Source organism: Mauremys reevesii, linkage group 8, assembly GCF_016161935.1.
Source record: "Mauremys reevesii isolate NIE-2019 linkage group 8, ASM1616193v1, whole genome shotgun sequence".
Taxonomy (NCBI): Eukaryota; Metazoa; Chordata; order Testudines; family Geoemydidae; genus Mauremys; species Mauremys reevesii.
Window position 1 is genome coordinate 73393931 of NC_052630.1, and position 16457 is coordinate 73410387.

The 16457-nt window shown below is 43.8% G+C and overlaps 1 protein-coding gene across 7 annotated transcripts in view; it reads left to right on the forward strand.

Moving 5' to 3' along the window:
* The window catches only part of DPYD (dihydropyrimidine dehydrogenase), a 638604-nt gene that overhangs the window by 508408 nt on the left and 113739 nt on the right, over window positions 1–16457 (forward strand). The window contains exon 19 of one of the 7 annotated variants that reach the window (XM_039484211.1): window positions 12867–13159. The exons of the other annotated variants lie outside the window; for them this stretch is intronic. Coding sequence (XP_039340145.1) covers window positions 12867–12946 — 80 coding nt within the window. The 3' untranslated portion in view covers window positions 12947–13159. Of the gene's footprint in view, window positions 1–12866; window positions 13160–16457 lie in introns of those variants that run through there. 7 annotated transcript variants of the gene reach the window in all.

Here is a 16457-nt window from a genome sequence, read left to right on the forward strand (position 1 = left end):
CACTGGTACACCATGTTGTAGGCCTGTCAGTGGCCAACATGATTCCCCTGCTTCTTTGCCCAAACCTCATAACGCAGGATCTCGGCAAACTTCACCACCCTGACCTACAATCCCTGCACCTCACAGCATGGCTGCAGTGTGGCTAAACTGATCCGAGTTACATTGTTCTGCCTCGGTTCTACAGGATTCTCCTGGGTGGTAGGAAACCTTCCACTCCGTTAGCATATCTGGCCCTCCTAAACCTGGGTCTTCAGCCTGGTTCTAACCAGTCTTATGGCTGCCCCGTTCGAGCCACTGACAACATGCTCGCTGGTATACCTGTCCTGAAAGACAGTTTTTCCTTGTAGCCTTTGCATCGTCCAGACAAGTCTCCGAGCTTCAGGCTCTCATGGTGAACCCATGGTATACTGTGTTTCTCAAGGGCACGGTGCAGTTGTGACCACGTTAACGCCCTAACTCTTCATCGTACTGGCAGACCGGACAAAGGGCCTACCTATCTCCTCCCAGAGGATTTCATCTTGGGAGAGGTCGTGCCTCCGCACCTCCTCTGACTTGGCCCATGTTCCATCAAGCCATCTTACTGCACATTCCGCCAGGGCTCAGGCTTCTTCTGCTGCCTTCCTGGCTCACTTCTCCGTCCAGGGGATAGGTCGTGCAACTACCTGGTCCTCGGTCGACACCTTTGCCTCATTGGTTCGACAGTCTAGAGATGATGCGGCCTTTGGCTCAGCAGTTTTGCATTCTGCAACATCTCACTCCGACCCCACCGCCTACGTAAGGCTTGGGAATCACCTAACTGGAATGCATAGGAGCAATCACTCGAAGAAGAAAAGACGGTTACTCACCATTGTAACTGTTGTTCTTCGAGATGTGTTGCTCCTATCCATTCCAGACCCGCCCTCCTTCCCCACTGTTGGAGTAGCCGGCAAGAAGGAACTGAGGAGCGGATGGGTCGGCAGGGGTATATATCCGGCGCTATAGCGGCGCCACTCCAGGGGGCGCCCAGCCGACCCACCGAGTGTTGCTAGGGTAAAAATCTTCCGACGAACGTGCACGCGGCGCGCACACACCTAACTGGAATGCATAGGAGCAACACATTTCGAAGAACAACAGTTACAACGGTGAGTAACCGTCTTTTCACACGAATCTGAGAGCTCAGTTAGTCCACCTTGCTGCACCTGGAGGTTGTGTCAGACTTCATTTGTTATAAGTCACAGCTGGGGAGCAGTTGGGTCTTCTTCATTAAGGAAGGGAGGGAAAGGTACAGGGGAAGGTCTAGGACAGGGCCCCAGGATAGAGACGCCCAGGAAAAAAAGAGTGAAAGTTCCTTCACTCCCAGACAGGATCTGTAGGGAGGCAGTAGGAGAGGACCTAGCCATGATGGTAGGCCCTGAGCAAGGGCCAAGACTCCAAGGAAATACCCCTGTGTGTTTGTGTCTCCAACAGGAATAGGAAGCTGGGGAAACCCAGTAGGATTGAAGACTCAATCCTGTATGGGCAATGGTTGTTGGAGTTAAGTTTGATTTGTTTGGGGTTTTCTACATTCTATTGGGAGATTCTGGTGGTGAAGCCTGGGAAACTGAGAGGAGAGTTGAACTGCAGAAGAGCCTAGGATGACAGGTAGAAGAAACTGTGTTGATGACCAGAGTTGTATGGGACACAGATACCTTGGAAGGGGTGAGATTGAATGTGCCTTGGCTGGAGAACTGAGTTCGAAGAAGGAGCCAGAGTCAGAACAGCTGTCAGCAAGGGGCGTCAAAGAAAAGGAGCCTGCTACCCAACACCCACCAACATGAGGGTGCACCAACGAGTGAGCGAGTTCTACAGAGGTTTAGTAAAAAAAGAGAGAGTGTGTTGAGAGTTTGGAGGGGCAGAACGTTAAATACTGGGGGGGGAGTGTTTCCCCTGCTTCTGTTATCACCCTCCATCCCAGCACTCTTGTGAATCACCTTTGTAATTTCCCAAGCCTTAGTTAGCTGTGATTTGTTGTGATTTCACCCTAGTGATCACATTTTTATTTGGCTAAATCCTGCGAGCATTCTGTGTTTTTTAATATCCTACTTGAATGGTGAGCAAATCCTAACACTGCAAGCATAAAATAGAGAGGGGGAAAGATAGGCAGATTTGTTCTATGAGAACTAGATCTTGGATTTGTATTTCATTGCATGTTACCTCATCGCCGATGAGTTATCACCAAACGTGTTTACTACAGTACTGTATTTCACAACCACAGGGACATTTTTTTTTGGCCTTGCAAGTTTTCAAATAAATGCAACCAATATACAATAGTCAGCCAAGGCATCTGCATTTTAATATGTGTATATTCTTGCAAGAAACAGTATTGTACAAAATGAGCTGCATAAGCATCCTCTTAACAGCAATAAATACATACAAAAATCCTACAGGAAAACTACTGTAGTAATTCTGTTTGCCAGTTAATCACCCATTTGCAATATCTATATTCCCAGATAATTGCCAGAGTCTTCCCGATTAACATACACTGTATAAATCTCATTGTTAAAAGACCTGGCTTTAAATCCACACGGGAGCTGACAGTTAAGGATTAAACCACCATTATTGAGTCACAGAGGGAGCAGATGAACAACATTAAGGTTGGTGCCCTGCTGTAACTAGATACTTCAGAGTTTGAGTCATACTCCCAAGTGACTGTGGTATGTACAGAAGGCAAATGTGGACAGGTGTGTTTAGTGTCAAGAGATCAGGAAATACAATTACTTGGTTTTTACAGTACCATACCAATCTCAGCAAAGTTAAGACAATCTACAGATGAAGTGGAGCTTTTTGCCACCTAACAAACCCAAATGGGAGATTACCAAAAGGAGAGGCAGCTTTAACTTACATTTGACAATCATATGCATTGGTGAAAACACAACATGATGTTCAGTTGTGAACAGCCATGCCTACATGCTTCAAGATCCTGTAGACATCACTGACTGGATTGGGAAAAAATGGCCGATTATCAGTCCATGATCTGTTTGTGGTGAGCTTAGGGTGACCAATTTTATAGGGACTGTCCTGATATTTGTCTTATATAGGTGTAAGCAGAGTCAGGATGAGCTGTACCCTGACATCTGGTGGTAGGTTATGGGGAGTGCAGAAAGAAGTTTCAAGTATTCGTATTAGCATTTCAGTTATTTGCATTGGCACTCCCACCCCACTTAGCATACCGCACAGCAGCCTGGGATGGTTATTTTCACAGCTATGGGAGCCCCAATTTCGTTGTTATTGGGGCAGGAGCAATAAAATGTTGTCATCCCGATTAAGTAAATGAGCAACTACTAAACTGTCTTATGATAGAGGGTTTCATTATCAGCTAAATAGCACTTCCTAGACAAGGGACATGGGTTCCAAAACCCAGTCAGGAGAGAGAGGCTGGGGACAGGTATCTGTACTTGGTGGCGCAGGCTCCTTGTGTGAGCCAGAAGCACCAGTTCCACCTATGCCTCTCTCCACTGTGGAATGTCAGAGTTAATTTTTGATTCCTTTAAGAATCTAGCTACAGGTTACTGAGCTGAACTCACTGGCACTGGGGCTCCCCTACTATGAGCTGGAATCACTAAGAGCTGAAATCACTGAAGAGCTGGACTTGCTGAGCTGAGAGCACTGAGTACTGTGCTAATGAGTGGGGGAGCCTGAAGCAATACCGTGGAGCAGAGCAGCTGGCAGAGCAGAGTGGAGCAGTTTGTGCAGCCACTGGGTGAGTGGAGCCAAGCAGCTCGCGAGGACGGCCGGAGCAGATCACAGGACAGCTGATGGACCAGAGCAGCTGGCAGAGCGGAGCAGCCCACAGAGCCAGCGGAGCTGAGCTGTTTGCGGGGATGACTGGTGGAAGCAGAACCCCATGAAGAGGCAGGGCAGTTGGCCCCGAAACCACGTAAGGTGCCCCTTTCTACCCAGGCTGGGGAGGGGGACCTCTGCAGAGAGACTCTTGAACTCTGGGGCTGCACTGACTCGGGACAGAGACTTGGGATTGTGGGACTTTTGGGACTGTGGGTGATTTGGGGGTTGCTGGACTCAAGGGCCCAGAGAGAAGGACACGGCCCAATTTGCTGGGGTGGGTCTTTGCTCACGGTTTGACCTATGAACTCTAGCTGAGGTATTTTCCCAATTTAATGCTTGTTGTTTATCTCATATAATTAAACCTTTTCTGCTACACCAAGACTCTGTGCTTGCGAGAGGGGAAGTATTGCCTCCTCGAGGCACCCAGGGGTGTGTGTAAGATTTTCCCAGGTCACTGGGTGGGGGCTCGAGCTGGTGTTGCATAATGTTGAGGGGAAGGGACCCTTATGTATTGAACCCGGCCCTTGCTGCTATCGTTTCGGCCCGGCAGAAGGGTTACATAGGTGCCTATTACCCCATCCCCTGTCCTGATTTTTCACACTTGCTGTCTGGTCACCCTAGGTGAGCTCAGCCCAGCAACTCTCATGCCTGGACTGCCACCCTTAGCTATAGCTGCCACCAGTGATTTCCCTACACGCCCCCCCTGAATTTTCCCAACACCTCCCCCCCAGTTTTGTGAGCTAGTTACATACCAATTTAGTGACTGTTTGGAAATCTGAATTTAAACTGAAACATTAATACACACTTTAAAAGCTTATACAGTGTATGATAAAATATGTGTATCTGAAAAAGTATGATAGATTTGAAAAGTATGAACATAGACTAGCTTCCTTGCTTCCTTATACAGCTAGTTTTTATGATGTCAGTGCATTCATTTAGTTGATGTTGGCCAACCTAATAATTTCAAATGATGATTTGTAAGCAAAGTCTAAATGAGTTCTCCCTGACAGCTAGTGATGAGCTGGGGGCTAAGGCTTCAGGGCCAGATTATATTTACATTCACACCTAATCTACCTAGGTATCCAGCAAACAGAGCTGTGTTGTCCAAGTGATAGATTTTGCCTGGGGTTGGGTTACAAACCACTTGAATGTGGGGGAAGGGGGGATGAAATGTTGTTCTTATTGTATGAGTAAAGGGCAGTAGAACTGTACTTAGTCTGTGATGATTTGAAGGCATCAAGAGAGAGGGTGGGGACCTGTCCCTCTCCACTGTTTAAAGACAGAGCTGATTAGGCTCCATAGATAGTCTTTTGTTCTGTTAAGTGACCACTGCAGCTGAAATCACTGACAATCAGATCTAAGTGCTTAGTCCTGTTGTGGGGACAGTGTTCCTGTGGGTACAGTGTTTTTGTGTAAGAGACAGCCCAGACTTCACTAGCAGTGAGGTTCCCGCACTGAGAACTCAGCTGAAATCACTGAGAGCTGGTGGAACCTCAAGAGACCAACTCACAGAGGTCACAGTGGTAGGTGACAGCAGAAGGTGACTGTGCAGGGCCATTGGCAACAGAGTGGTGGAGTGAACGGTGGCACAACGAACAGCCGTGGCCAGAACAAACTGTGCCTTTTTGTCCCCCACCTGGAAGGTGTACTCACGTGAAAGCACCTCTGAACTCTGAGTCTCCACTGACTAAGGACGACACCAGTGAGTGGAGTGCGGTGGAGGGAAAAGTGAGGGGCAAGTTGAATAAAAATTTGTTTGTTGGACTATATTTTAGTCACTTTGCTCTAGAATGCTAGATTTGTGACTGGGAATGGAAACTTATATAAATATGTTTCCCAGTAGGCCAAGATTTTTAAAATGCAGTATTTGCCAAGGTTGTTATCTCACATTGTTGCTATCTTGGGAGGTCATTATGTTGGGGAGTTTCTGTACTAAACATTTTTATTATAATTAATTTTTACATAAGAATGGTCATACTGGGTCAGACCAATGGTCCATATAGCCCAGTATCCTGTCTTACAAGAGTGGTCAAGGCCAGGTGCTTCAGAGGGAATGAATAGAACAGGGAATCATCAAGTGATCCATCCCCTGTTGCCCATTCCCATCTTCTGGCAAACAGGCTAGGGACACTCAGAGCATGGCGTTGCATCCCTCTCATCCTGGCTAATAGCCACAGATGGACCTGGTCTCCAGGAATTTATCTAGTTCTTTTTAAAATCCTGTTATAGTTTTGGTCTTCACAGCATCCCCTGGCAAAGAGTTCCCTGGGTTGACTTTATATTGTGTGAAGAAATACTTCCTTTTGTTTTTTTTAAATCTGCTGCCTATTAATTTCATTGGGTGACTGCTAGTTCTTGTGTTATGTGAAGGATTAAATAAAATTTCCTTATTCACTTTCTTCGCACCAGTCAAGATTTTGTAGACCTCTGTCATATCCCCATTAGTCATCTCTTTTCTAAGCTGAAAATTCCCAGTCACTTTAATCTCTCCTCCTGTTTCATACCCCTCATCATTTTAGTTGCCCATCTCTGTACCTTTTCCAATTCCAATATATATTTTTAGGATGGGTGACCAGATCTACACACACTATTCAAGGTCTGCACGTACCATGGATTTATATAGAGGCAATATGATATTTTCTGTCTTATTATCTATCCCTTTCTTAATGATTCCCAACATTGTTTGCTTTTGTGACTGTTGCTGCACATGGAGTGGATGTTTTCAGAGATCTATCCACAATGACTCCAAGATCTCTTCCTTGAGTGTTAACAGCTAATTCAGATGCCATCATTTTGTATGTATAGTTGAGATTGCTTTCCAATATGCATTACTTTGCATTTATCAGCATTGAATTTAATTTGCCATTTTGTTGCCCAGTCACCCAGTTTTGTGAGATCCCTTTGTAGATCTTCGCAGTCTGCCTGGGACTTAACTATCTTGAATAGTTTTGTATCATCTGCAAATTTTGCCACCTCACTGTTTACCCATTTTTCCAGATGAATATGTTGAATAGGACTGGTCCCAGTACTGACCCCTCAAGGATACCACTATTTATCTCTCTCCATTCTGAAAACTGATAATTTAGTCCTACCCTTTGTTTCCCATCTTTCAACCAGTTACTGATCCATGAGAGGATCTTCCCTCTTACCCCATGATGGCTTACTTTTCAAAAGTCAATTTAAATTAAATACATTTTTTTAAATTATATTTTTTTTTAGAAATCTAGATCTGTTATGTGTTTTGGTGTAACTTGCATTTTCCTTATGTTAAATTTGGATTATCCTAACAAAACATTTACTTTATTCACTTTCTTCACATCAGTCGAGATTTTATAGACCTTTAGCATATCCCCCCTTAGTCGTCTCTTTTCTAAGATGAAAATGCCCAGTCATTTTAATTTCTTCTCCTGTTTCATACCCCTAATCATTTTAGTTGCCCATCTCTGTACTTTTTGCATTTCCAGTATGTCTTTTTTGGGATGGGGTAATCAGATCTGCACACAGTATTCAAGGTGTATATGTGCCATGGATTTATACAGAGGCAATATGATATTTTCTGTCTTACTATCTATCCCTTTCTTTAAAAAGCAAAGGTTTCAGAGTAGCAGCCGTGTTAGTCTGTATTGCAAAAAGAACATAAGCTTTCGTGGGCTACATCCGATGAAGTGGACTGTAGCCCACGAAAGCTTATACTCAAATAAATTTGTTAGTCTCTAAGGTGCCACAAGTGTTCCTGTTCTTTTTAAAAAAGCAAACAGAATGTTGGGAATCACTGACTGCCGCTGCACACTGAGTGGATGTTTTCAGAGAACTATTCACAATGACTGCAAGATCTTTCTTGAGTGCTAACAGCTAATTCAGACTCCTTCATTTTGTATGTATAGTTGAGATTGTTTTCCAATGTACATTACTTTGCATTTATCAACATTAAATTTCATCTGCCATTTTTGTTGCCCAGTCACCCAGTTTTATGAGATCCCTTTGTAATTCTTCGCAGTCTGCCTGGGACTTAACTATCTTGAATAGTTTTGTATCATCTGCAAATTTTGCCACCTCACTGTTTACCCATTTTTCCAGATCATTTATGAATATGTTGAACAGCACTGGTCCCAGTACCGACCCCTCAGGGATACCACTGTTTATCTCTCTCCATTCTGAAAACTGATAATTTATTCCTACCCTTTGTTTCCCATCTTTTAACCAGTTACTGATCCATGAGAGGACTTTCCTCTTACCCCATGATGGCTTACTTTTCAAAAGTCAATTTAAATTAAATACTTTTTTTTAAATGTATATTTTTTTAGAAATCTAGACCTGTTATGTGTTTTGGTGTAACTTGCATTATTCTTATGTTAAATTTGAATAATCCTAACAAAACATTTACTTTATTCATATCTCTTTTATATATCTCATTGGTCCTGACACCCCCCCTGTAAATTCGAACACCCCCCCTAATTTCAATTCCTGGGGAAACCACTGGCTGCCACATCAGATGCATGACTGTTGATTGAGCCAGCCCTGGCAATATTTCCACTGATTTGTGGACAGTTGCCCAGTGCTGGGCTGCCTGTATTTTAACAAGGGGTACTCCTTTTGCAGCCTTTGAGAAACTTTGTGTGTCAGGAGTGTACATTCTTGGGGAAAAATATTGTGGAATCCGCATAGTTGCTTTCTCTATTAAACTAAATGGCTTCCTCAAATCCTACCAAAGAGGCAATTTTGAAAGTGGGAATACAAAGAGACCATGTTCACTGGTGGTTATTCTAGGCTGCTGCTTTGCACTTCTGAGAGTATGCTGTGCCAGCAGCATGCTTATTGATTTGCCTAGTAGTTTTGTGTGTCTAAGAAAGTCATCAGGGAGGGTGTCTTCCCCCTTATCTTCTCCCCCATCTCCCTGAGAAGCTTGTGAAAAACTCTGGAAGTCCTCAGTGGGTCACATCAGTGGGACTCCTCTCTGAACCACAAGAGGTCTGTCAGGTGGAAAAGACATGGAAGCACTAGTGCTTTCCCACTGCTTTCGCCTTCTGCATTGCTGAGCTGCTCCTGGGTGCCACCCGCCCACCAGGACACCTTTGCTCTTGGCAGATCCTCCAAGTCTTCTCCCAACTGCCCCAACAGAGATTGGTGACATTTTCTTGGTGTTTGGGGAGCCTTACATGCAGGAGTCCTAAAGGAAAAAGTGACATGCTGAAAATCTGATGTATTGGCAAACATAGCTTTGACAATACATCATAGGCTGATAGGCATGAAGCTTAATCATTTTAGAACATTTTGGGGGCTTATTTGACTCATCTGCATTACAAACTTTTTCGGAAGGCATCAAAGCAGCTGATTCTAACTTTGCCTGTTTTCTAATCTCATGTCAGAGAGAAAGAAGTCAAAGTGGAATTTACATGCCTGATGGAAAAATATCTTGCAATAGGTTAATGTAAAATATCTGGTATTTTTCTATATTTTAGTAAACCCTAATAACAGCATTTGCAATCCCTTAATGCTATTTCTCATATTCTTGTTACAGTAGGTGTATGGAAAACACGTTTCCTGGTTTTAAAAGCTCAAAACAAATTTCAGCAGTTTAATCTCAGTGTTAGAAAAAGGATCACAGCAGCTGCTGTAGTATTTTGTATTTAAGCTAGTTTTTGTAAAGACTCGTGACATGCTCCCTGGAAGCTAAATATTGACAGGCATGCTCTGGCAAGCAAGATCAAGCTTGCTGAATTAAGAGAGCTCAAGTCTCTACGTTGACACTGTAACCCAAGCCTAAAAACTATTATCCTACTCCATTTATTTTGGTTTTATAGGTGATACTGCCACTTGAATTAGGGATTTCCAATGTATCTTAAATGCTGTAACCATGAATTAATTTGATTTGAGAAAAAAATACTTTCAAGGCTGCTTGTATACTGAAGCTAGATAACATCTTTAGTATCCATACCATGTGTGAAATGGCAAATGATGCCATAAAACACGCATGATTTCAAACTTCCCAACATAAACAGTAACTTTTAAAAGTAAAAGGGCTTAAAGATATTATTCATCTTTTGTACAGTTATAACAACCACATCCCAAACTATCAATCCCTGAAAGGCATGGGTCAAAAGCTAAGCTTAGACATAAATTCATTACAGGAAATAATTAAGAAGATTAATTTGTATTATGTAGCTAAAAATACCACAAATGGTTGTTTTTTTCTAATTGTAATGCATCCTGGTTATAAAGCTTACTGTTTACTTGTTAAATTTCTGGGTAAAGAATTTAAGCCTCTTTGGGCTCCAAAGAAATTTAGTGGATAAACTTAATTGATTACCAGATGTATTGTGCAACATATGGTATTGTACAGCTTTTGTGTGTGTTTCATAGTATTTTCTTAAATTACCAATATTTGTTTTGATTCCAAAAATGCATTTGTCTAGGCTCTGTGGTGTATTGGATTTAAATGCTGACTTTACTATGCTGGACAGATGTGTTAGAATTTTGCATTAAATATTTATATTTTTGTGAGTTTTCCTCATTGAACATTCCATACAAAATATGTCAATGATAGTTCATACAAATGTTGCATGTTATAAATGTTTCTTTAGTAATAATAATCAGAATTCCTTCTCAATACTGTATGTCCAACAAGAAAAGGGAAGCAACTCTTGCTTTTGTCCAAAGATATTTTCCTTAGGCTAAAACAAATAAGTGCTTTCAGTATGAAGGTCTTTCCTTTTAGACTGACAGAAAGAAAGAAAGAAAGAAAGAAATGGAAAGTGTCCATGCATGAGCACAGTAATACTCTGATTCTTCAAGTTGCGGTGCACAAGAAGACTCCTATATTTGTGTGGAGCCCACTGACTTCAGTGGGTTCTGAGTGGACATAAGCATCCATTCATGAGGATCAGTTTACAGGATCAGACCCTCAGTGTGTAATTTACTTGGTAACAGTAGCCACCTGAGCTAGCTCACCAGGAGTGTTCTGCTGGCATGTGAAGCGGATTGTTGTGCTCTTAAAGCACATTGAATACAAAATAGCTACAAGTGCCACAAAGTAGAGTTGGACTTGACTCCTGAACTGAACTGTCAGATCAGAGAACACTCACAAATTTGGGAGCAGAAAGATTGCAATCCAAACCCAGGTTCAGATGAGGATCTGATTTTTCTATGTATCTTTATAATGGGACGAACCAAAATCCTAGATCCAAGCATAACTGAGCCTTTGGGGGCTCAAAATCTACACCCAGCTTTTGTAGCTCAGTCCATCTCTAGTGCTGGGAATATTAAGGAGATAAATGAAGTCACCTAAAGAAATGGAAATAAAAATTATATAGCTGGTATCTGGTGGGTGAATGGGTTGTTAACTGCACTGCTTTGGCAGCAGTTTACAATCTTGCATGGATTTACTGCTTTCCACAGTAACAAGCATTATTTATTTCACTATTAATTAAATACTGGCCCCTTTGGGGGGAGATGGCAGTGTGATTTCTTGGCAAGAGCAAGGGAGATCTGGGCTCTATGCACCCGACTCTTCCCCCTGCACCTCAGTCTCCTTTTCTGTAATATGAGAGTCTAGTACCTTTGTAAAATGTTTTGATATTGTCTGATATCAAAAGGTGTTATGTAAACAGCAAATATTGCTAGTCTTATTACAGTAGCAGCAAGAAATGTTCTAAAGTCTATTTTCAGTTCAAATGGGTGTTTTCTTGGTGGACCCATGGATTTAAGTTAATTCAGCTCAGTTTTCATCAGTGAACAGTGTTTAAAAGAAGACATCCACTCAGCACTCTTAGGGGCTGTTTTGTATTTTGTTGGGTATTTTTTTAATGGAGGCCAGAGACTGAATATATATGAAAATTAAGTTCCTTGCTCATCCTTTGAGATGTCTTCATTGGATAATGATTAAAATGATCAGATGGAGCAGTGCACTGGTATTTCCCTGTATCCCTTAGTGTTGCTTCTTAATAAATTGAACAACTGAGTCCTTAGGTCTATTAATCCTGTTATAACTGTCATTAATGCAAAAGCCAGAATCAAAATATAGTATAAGGTTCCATCTTGAAGTCAGTAGTGTCATGATGACCATTGTTATGAAGGTTGGTCATAGGTGGGACTGATATAAACTTACATTATTTATTATCATCTATTACATATCCAGAGATTTTATAGTTCAGAAAAAATGAAGACTAAGGTTCTTTTACACTACTGACCAATAAAAAATATTACCTCACCCACCTTGACTCTCTAATAGATTATGTAGCTAGACATGCTACTATTCCATTTTCCATTAGGGTATTACCCAATACCCTTCTGCTAATTAAACACTCTCAGCTAAAATAATGGCATGAGTCTTTCAACATGTTTCTTTTTTTATTGATTTAGGCTGTATGTTGTACTCTTATCACTTTAGAGAAACAAGTCATTCTGGGAAATTGCCATCCTTACATATAATACCCAAGTTTAATTAAAAGCAGAGGTACCAGCTGTCTCTTGTTTTAGTTTTTAAAAAAAACACCTTAATGCTGTCATGTAAATTTCATTACAAAAATACAGAAATGTAAGGAACTAAATATTTAGGAACTGATGTATCTAGTTATAAAACCATAATTATACAAGAACACTTCACATCTGTCATCCAGTGTTTTAATGCCTGTGGTAGTTATTAGCTGAATATTTCTATTATTACTATTCTGCAAGCAACTGCCATTCTTGAAACTGATTGATGTTTAGGAATAAAGCACATTTATTATATGTTGCCAACTTCTGAGGACCAATCTTATATCCTACAATGCCTTCAGAGGAATGATGATACCTCATCTTTCTGGAACTAATCACTGCTGAAGAAAGTAAAAGGGTGAAAACATAGTATTTTTTCCACTGAAGAACTTTCATTGCATTGTACACCATTCAGCTATAAAATGATTATAGTATTTTATCTGCCAAAGGTGACACTGGTGGAAGATAACTTTATACTATATGTACTGAGAGAGAGATGTATGTATAGAGTCTGTAACTGTACAGTGGCTTGGTTTGAGATAGTGAATTTGTTTGTAGGTTGCTGAGGCAGAGTCTCATCTTTCATTCCTCAGGGGCAGCCACTGATCAACACCAGTCCTCCTCCTCGTTGTCAAGATGTGTTGCTGCCAGAGTCTCTTCTTGCTTTGCGTAGCTTAATTTAGGTTAGCCCTCCAGCCAAACCAATAAACAGCTCTTCCCTCCCAGGTAAACAAAAGTCCAACAAAATAAACAGTCCACAAAATGAGTTGTTTGCCCTCCTAGGGCCACATCCTCTTGCTAGAATCTGTGCAGCCTTCTCCCCTTGATTGTTAGAGGTTTCCAAAGGCCTGTCCTTTTGTCAGTTGTACAGGTTTACAAGCTATCAATAAATATTATCCTGGGATGGCTCACTGAGGTTTTTGAATATTTTCTTGCTATGTAATTGCTTTCTCTTGCCTGTGCTGTTGACACAGATTGTTCTCAAAAGACACTGTGCAAAAGTGGGGGCTTGCTGCATTCCCATTGTCTGGCTGTGGTAGAAGAACAACAGGAGACAAGGGATGTGGTTTTAATTTGGCCACAACTGGGTTCCTAAATGCTTGGGAGTACCCAGCAGATAAAAGCATACGGTGCAGGTAATTCCATAATCATTTACATATACCAGCAGTAGGAGAGACTGCTGTTAGCCTTCCCCCTTTCCCTATCCTGGTCACCAGCCAATCTGCTCCTGGGACTCTAACTCTCATTTGAAGGGTGGGGATGGCAAAGGGGGCTGTAAAGGGAAGGGATATAGAGCCAACCCCACTGCCATACCAGTCATAGGAACCCCAAAGCATCCCCTCCCCCATTTCCACTCCTTTAAAGAATACCTCCCTTAACTCCTTTAGCAGTCCATTTTATCTGATCACTGTATCCCTTCCCTGCAGCACACCTGCACTGGACATCTGCCTGTCAGTCTCTAAGGGTATGTCTACACTACAAGACTATTTCGAATCAACTTAAGTCGAATTTGTGGAATCGACCTTATGAAGTCGAATTTGTGTATCCACACTAAATACACTAATTCGACTGTGTGAGTCCACAGTAACGGGGCAAGCGTCGACTTTGAAAGTGGTGCACTGTGGGAAGCTATCCCACAGTTCCCGCAATCCCCGCTGCCCATTGGAATTCTGGGATTGCCCCCAATGCATGCTGGGGGAAAAATGTGTCGAGGGTGGTTTTGGGTAACTGTCATCATTCAACCGTCAATCACGCCCTACCTCCCTCCCCGAAAGCGCCTGCGGGCAATCTGTTCATGCACTTTTCTGCTCAGTGACAGCGCGGGCGCCACAGCACTGCGAGCATGGAGCCCGCTGCAGTTATGGCCATTGTCAACTCCTCGCACCTTATCGTCCACCTCTTCCACAGTCAGCTGCTGAGAAATCGGGCTACGTTTCAATGGTGCTGCGAGCACAGGTGGACCATGGGGGACGTTTTACCAACATCAACGTCGGGTGGCCGGACAAGGTTCATGACGCGCGTGTTTTCAGGAACTCTGGTCTGTTTAGACGCCTGCAGGAAGGTAGTTTCTTCCCGGACCACAAAATAATTCTTGGGGATGTGCAGATGCCTATAGTGATCCTCGGGGACCCAGCCTACCCGCTAATGCCCTGGCTCGTGAAGCTCTGTGCAGGCGCCTTGCACAGCTACAAGGAACTCTTCAAGGACCAGCGAGCAGCGAGCAGCGTGACCTGTGACTGTTCAGTTTCTTTACAGAGAAGCTGAACCTGCCCCTGTTTCTTTACCAAGTTACTGTTGACGAGCATCTGCAGTTACATACCCCGTCCACCCCGCTTCCCCCACTTCCAACACACGTTTAAAAATAAAACACATGTTCCACTGTGACTTTACAAAGGTTTCTTTATTGATGACTTTGCGTTAAAGGGTTGAAACTGGGACGCAGACTGTGCTGGGTAGGGTGTGCGGTGATGTAAAGACTGCCTCTAAACTCGAGGAATGACAGGCTCCTGCTCCCAGAGCGGTCCGCAGTGCCGGACTGGTTGTTTCAACGGAGCCTGCCATCCCTCCTTTTTGGGACTCTGTGTGCGGGGGCTATGTGGCCTTGCGGCAGGGGAGGACGGATACAGATTCCTCTGCTGCGTGGCTCTGTGGTCCAGGACAGGGACCATTGCATGAGATCTTTAACCCCCCTCCCCCGCTACAAAGTCACGTACCCCCCCACCCACACAGAACCTGCAAACCACCTCCCATACTGACCAGGGTGCCTACTGACTGCACTGTGTGTGTGACCTGCTGCTGATCCTGCCCCCGTCTCTGTACCCTGCTAAAGGTGACTGTCCTATGCAATACCCTACCCCCTTCCCCACCCACCCACCCACCCCTTCAAACGCAGCGTTGTGTAAAAAAGCATGAGGGAAACAGTAATTAACAGCAAAGTATTTTTAATAATTAACCAGACAGTCAGGGGATGAAACTGGGATTGGGGCTAGGGTGAGTCAGGAAGGGAAGGAATTCTCAAAAATTAGGGTATGAGAGCTTTTGGGTACTTGAGCACTCTGCTGGGGTGCAGTGACAGTTTTCACGGCCCCTGGCGCCACTCCTTCTGGTTACTTTGGGTGACGGGAGGTATGGGACTTTGTGGCAGGGGAGGGCGGTTGCAGATACACTGCGGGGGGGCTCTGTCCTCCTGGCTGCGGTCCTGCAGAACATCCACAAGGCGCCGGAGCGTGTCCATTTGCTCCCTCATTAGTCCAAGCAGCGTTTGAGTTGCCTGCTTGTCTTCCTCACGCCACCTCTCCTCCCGTTTGCTGTGTGAGCGCTGGTACAGAGAGAGGGTCTCCCTCCACTGGCTCTGCTGGTCCGCCTCGGCTCGGGAGCACCCCATAACTTCAGCGATCATCTCATCCAGTGTCTTTCTCTTTCGCCGCCTAATCTTTGCCAGCCTCTGTGAGGGGGATGCTGTGGCAGGTCTGGAGACAGTCGAAGCTGTGTGATGGGAGAAAGGGAGTGAATTCCTTGCAAAGATACATTTTTCTGAACAATGAACACAGTCTAGTCTGTGTCTGTGAACAACACCATGCACAGCACCTATCTCGTGCGCACTCCTGCTGCAGGCAATCCTGAAAGCATAAACTCTGCCCCTGTTCCACCCCATCGCAGTGTCCTCCGACCCTTGCACTGCTGGGTTGAGATCCCAGTGCCTGATGGTGCAAATTTCATTGTCGCGGGTGGTTCTGGGTAAATGTAGTCAGTCATTCCTTCCTCCGGGAAAGCAACACCAGACAATCATTTCGAGCCCGTTTTCCCTGGATTGCCCTGGCATACGCCATAGCGTGGCAACCATGGAGCCTGTTTTGCCTTTTGTCACTGTCACCATATGTGTACTAGATGCCGCGGACAGAGGCGATTCAGCAGCGCTACACAGCAGCATTCATTTGCTTTTGCATGACAGCAGAGATGGTTATCAGCCATACTGTACCATCTACCATGCCATTGTAAATTGGCAAGGTGATGATGGTTACCAGTCGTATTGCATTATACCTTCTGCTGCTGTCATAGGTGCCCCTGGCCGAGATCAGCCGGGGGCGCAAAAGACAAAACTGGGAATGACTCCCTGAGTCAATCCCTCCTTTATGGTATCTAAAAATAGAATAATTCCTGCATAGAATATGGGGCTAGTGTAG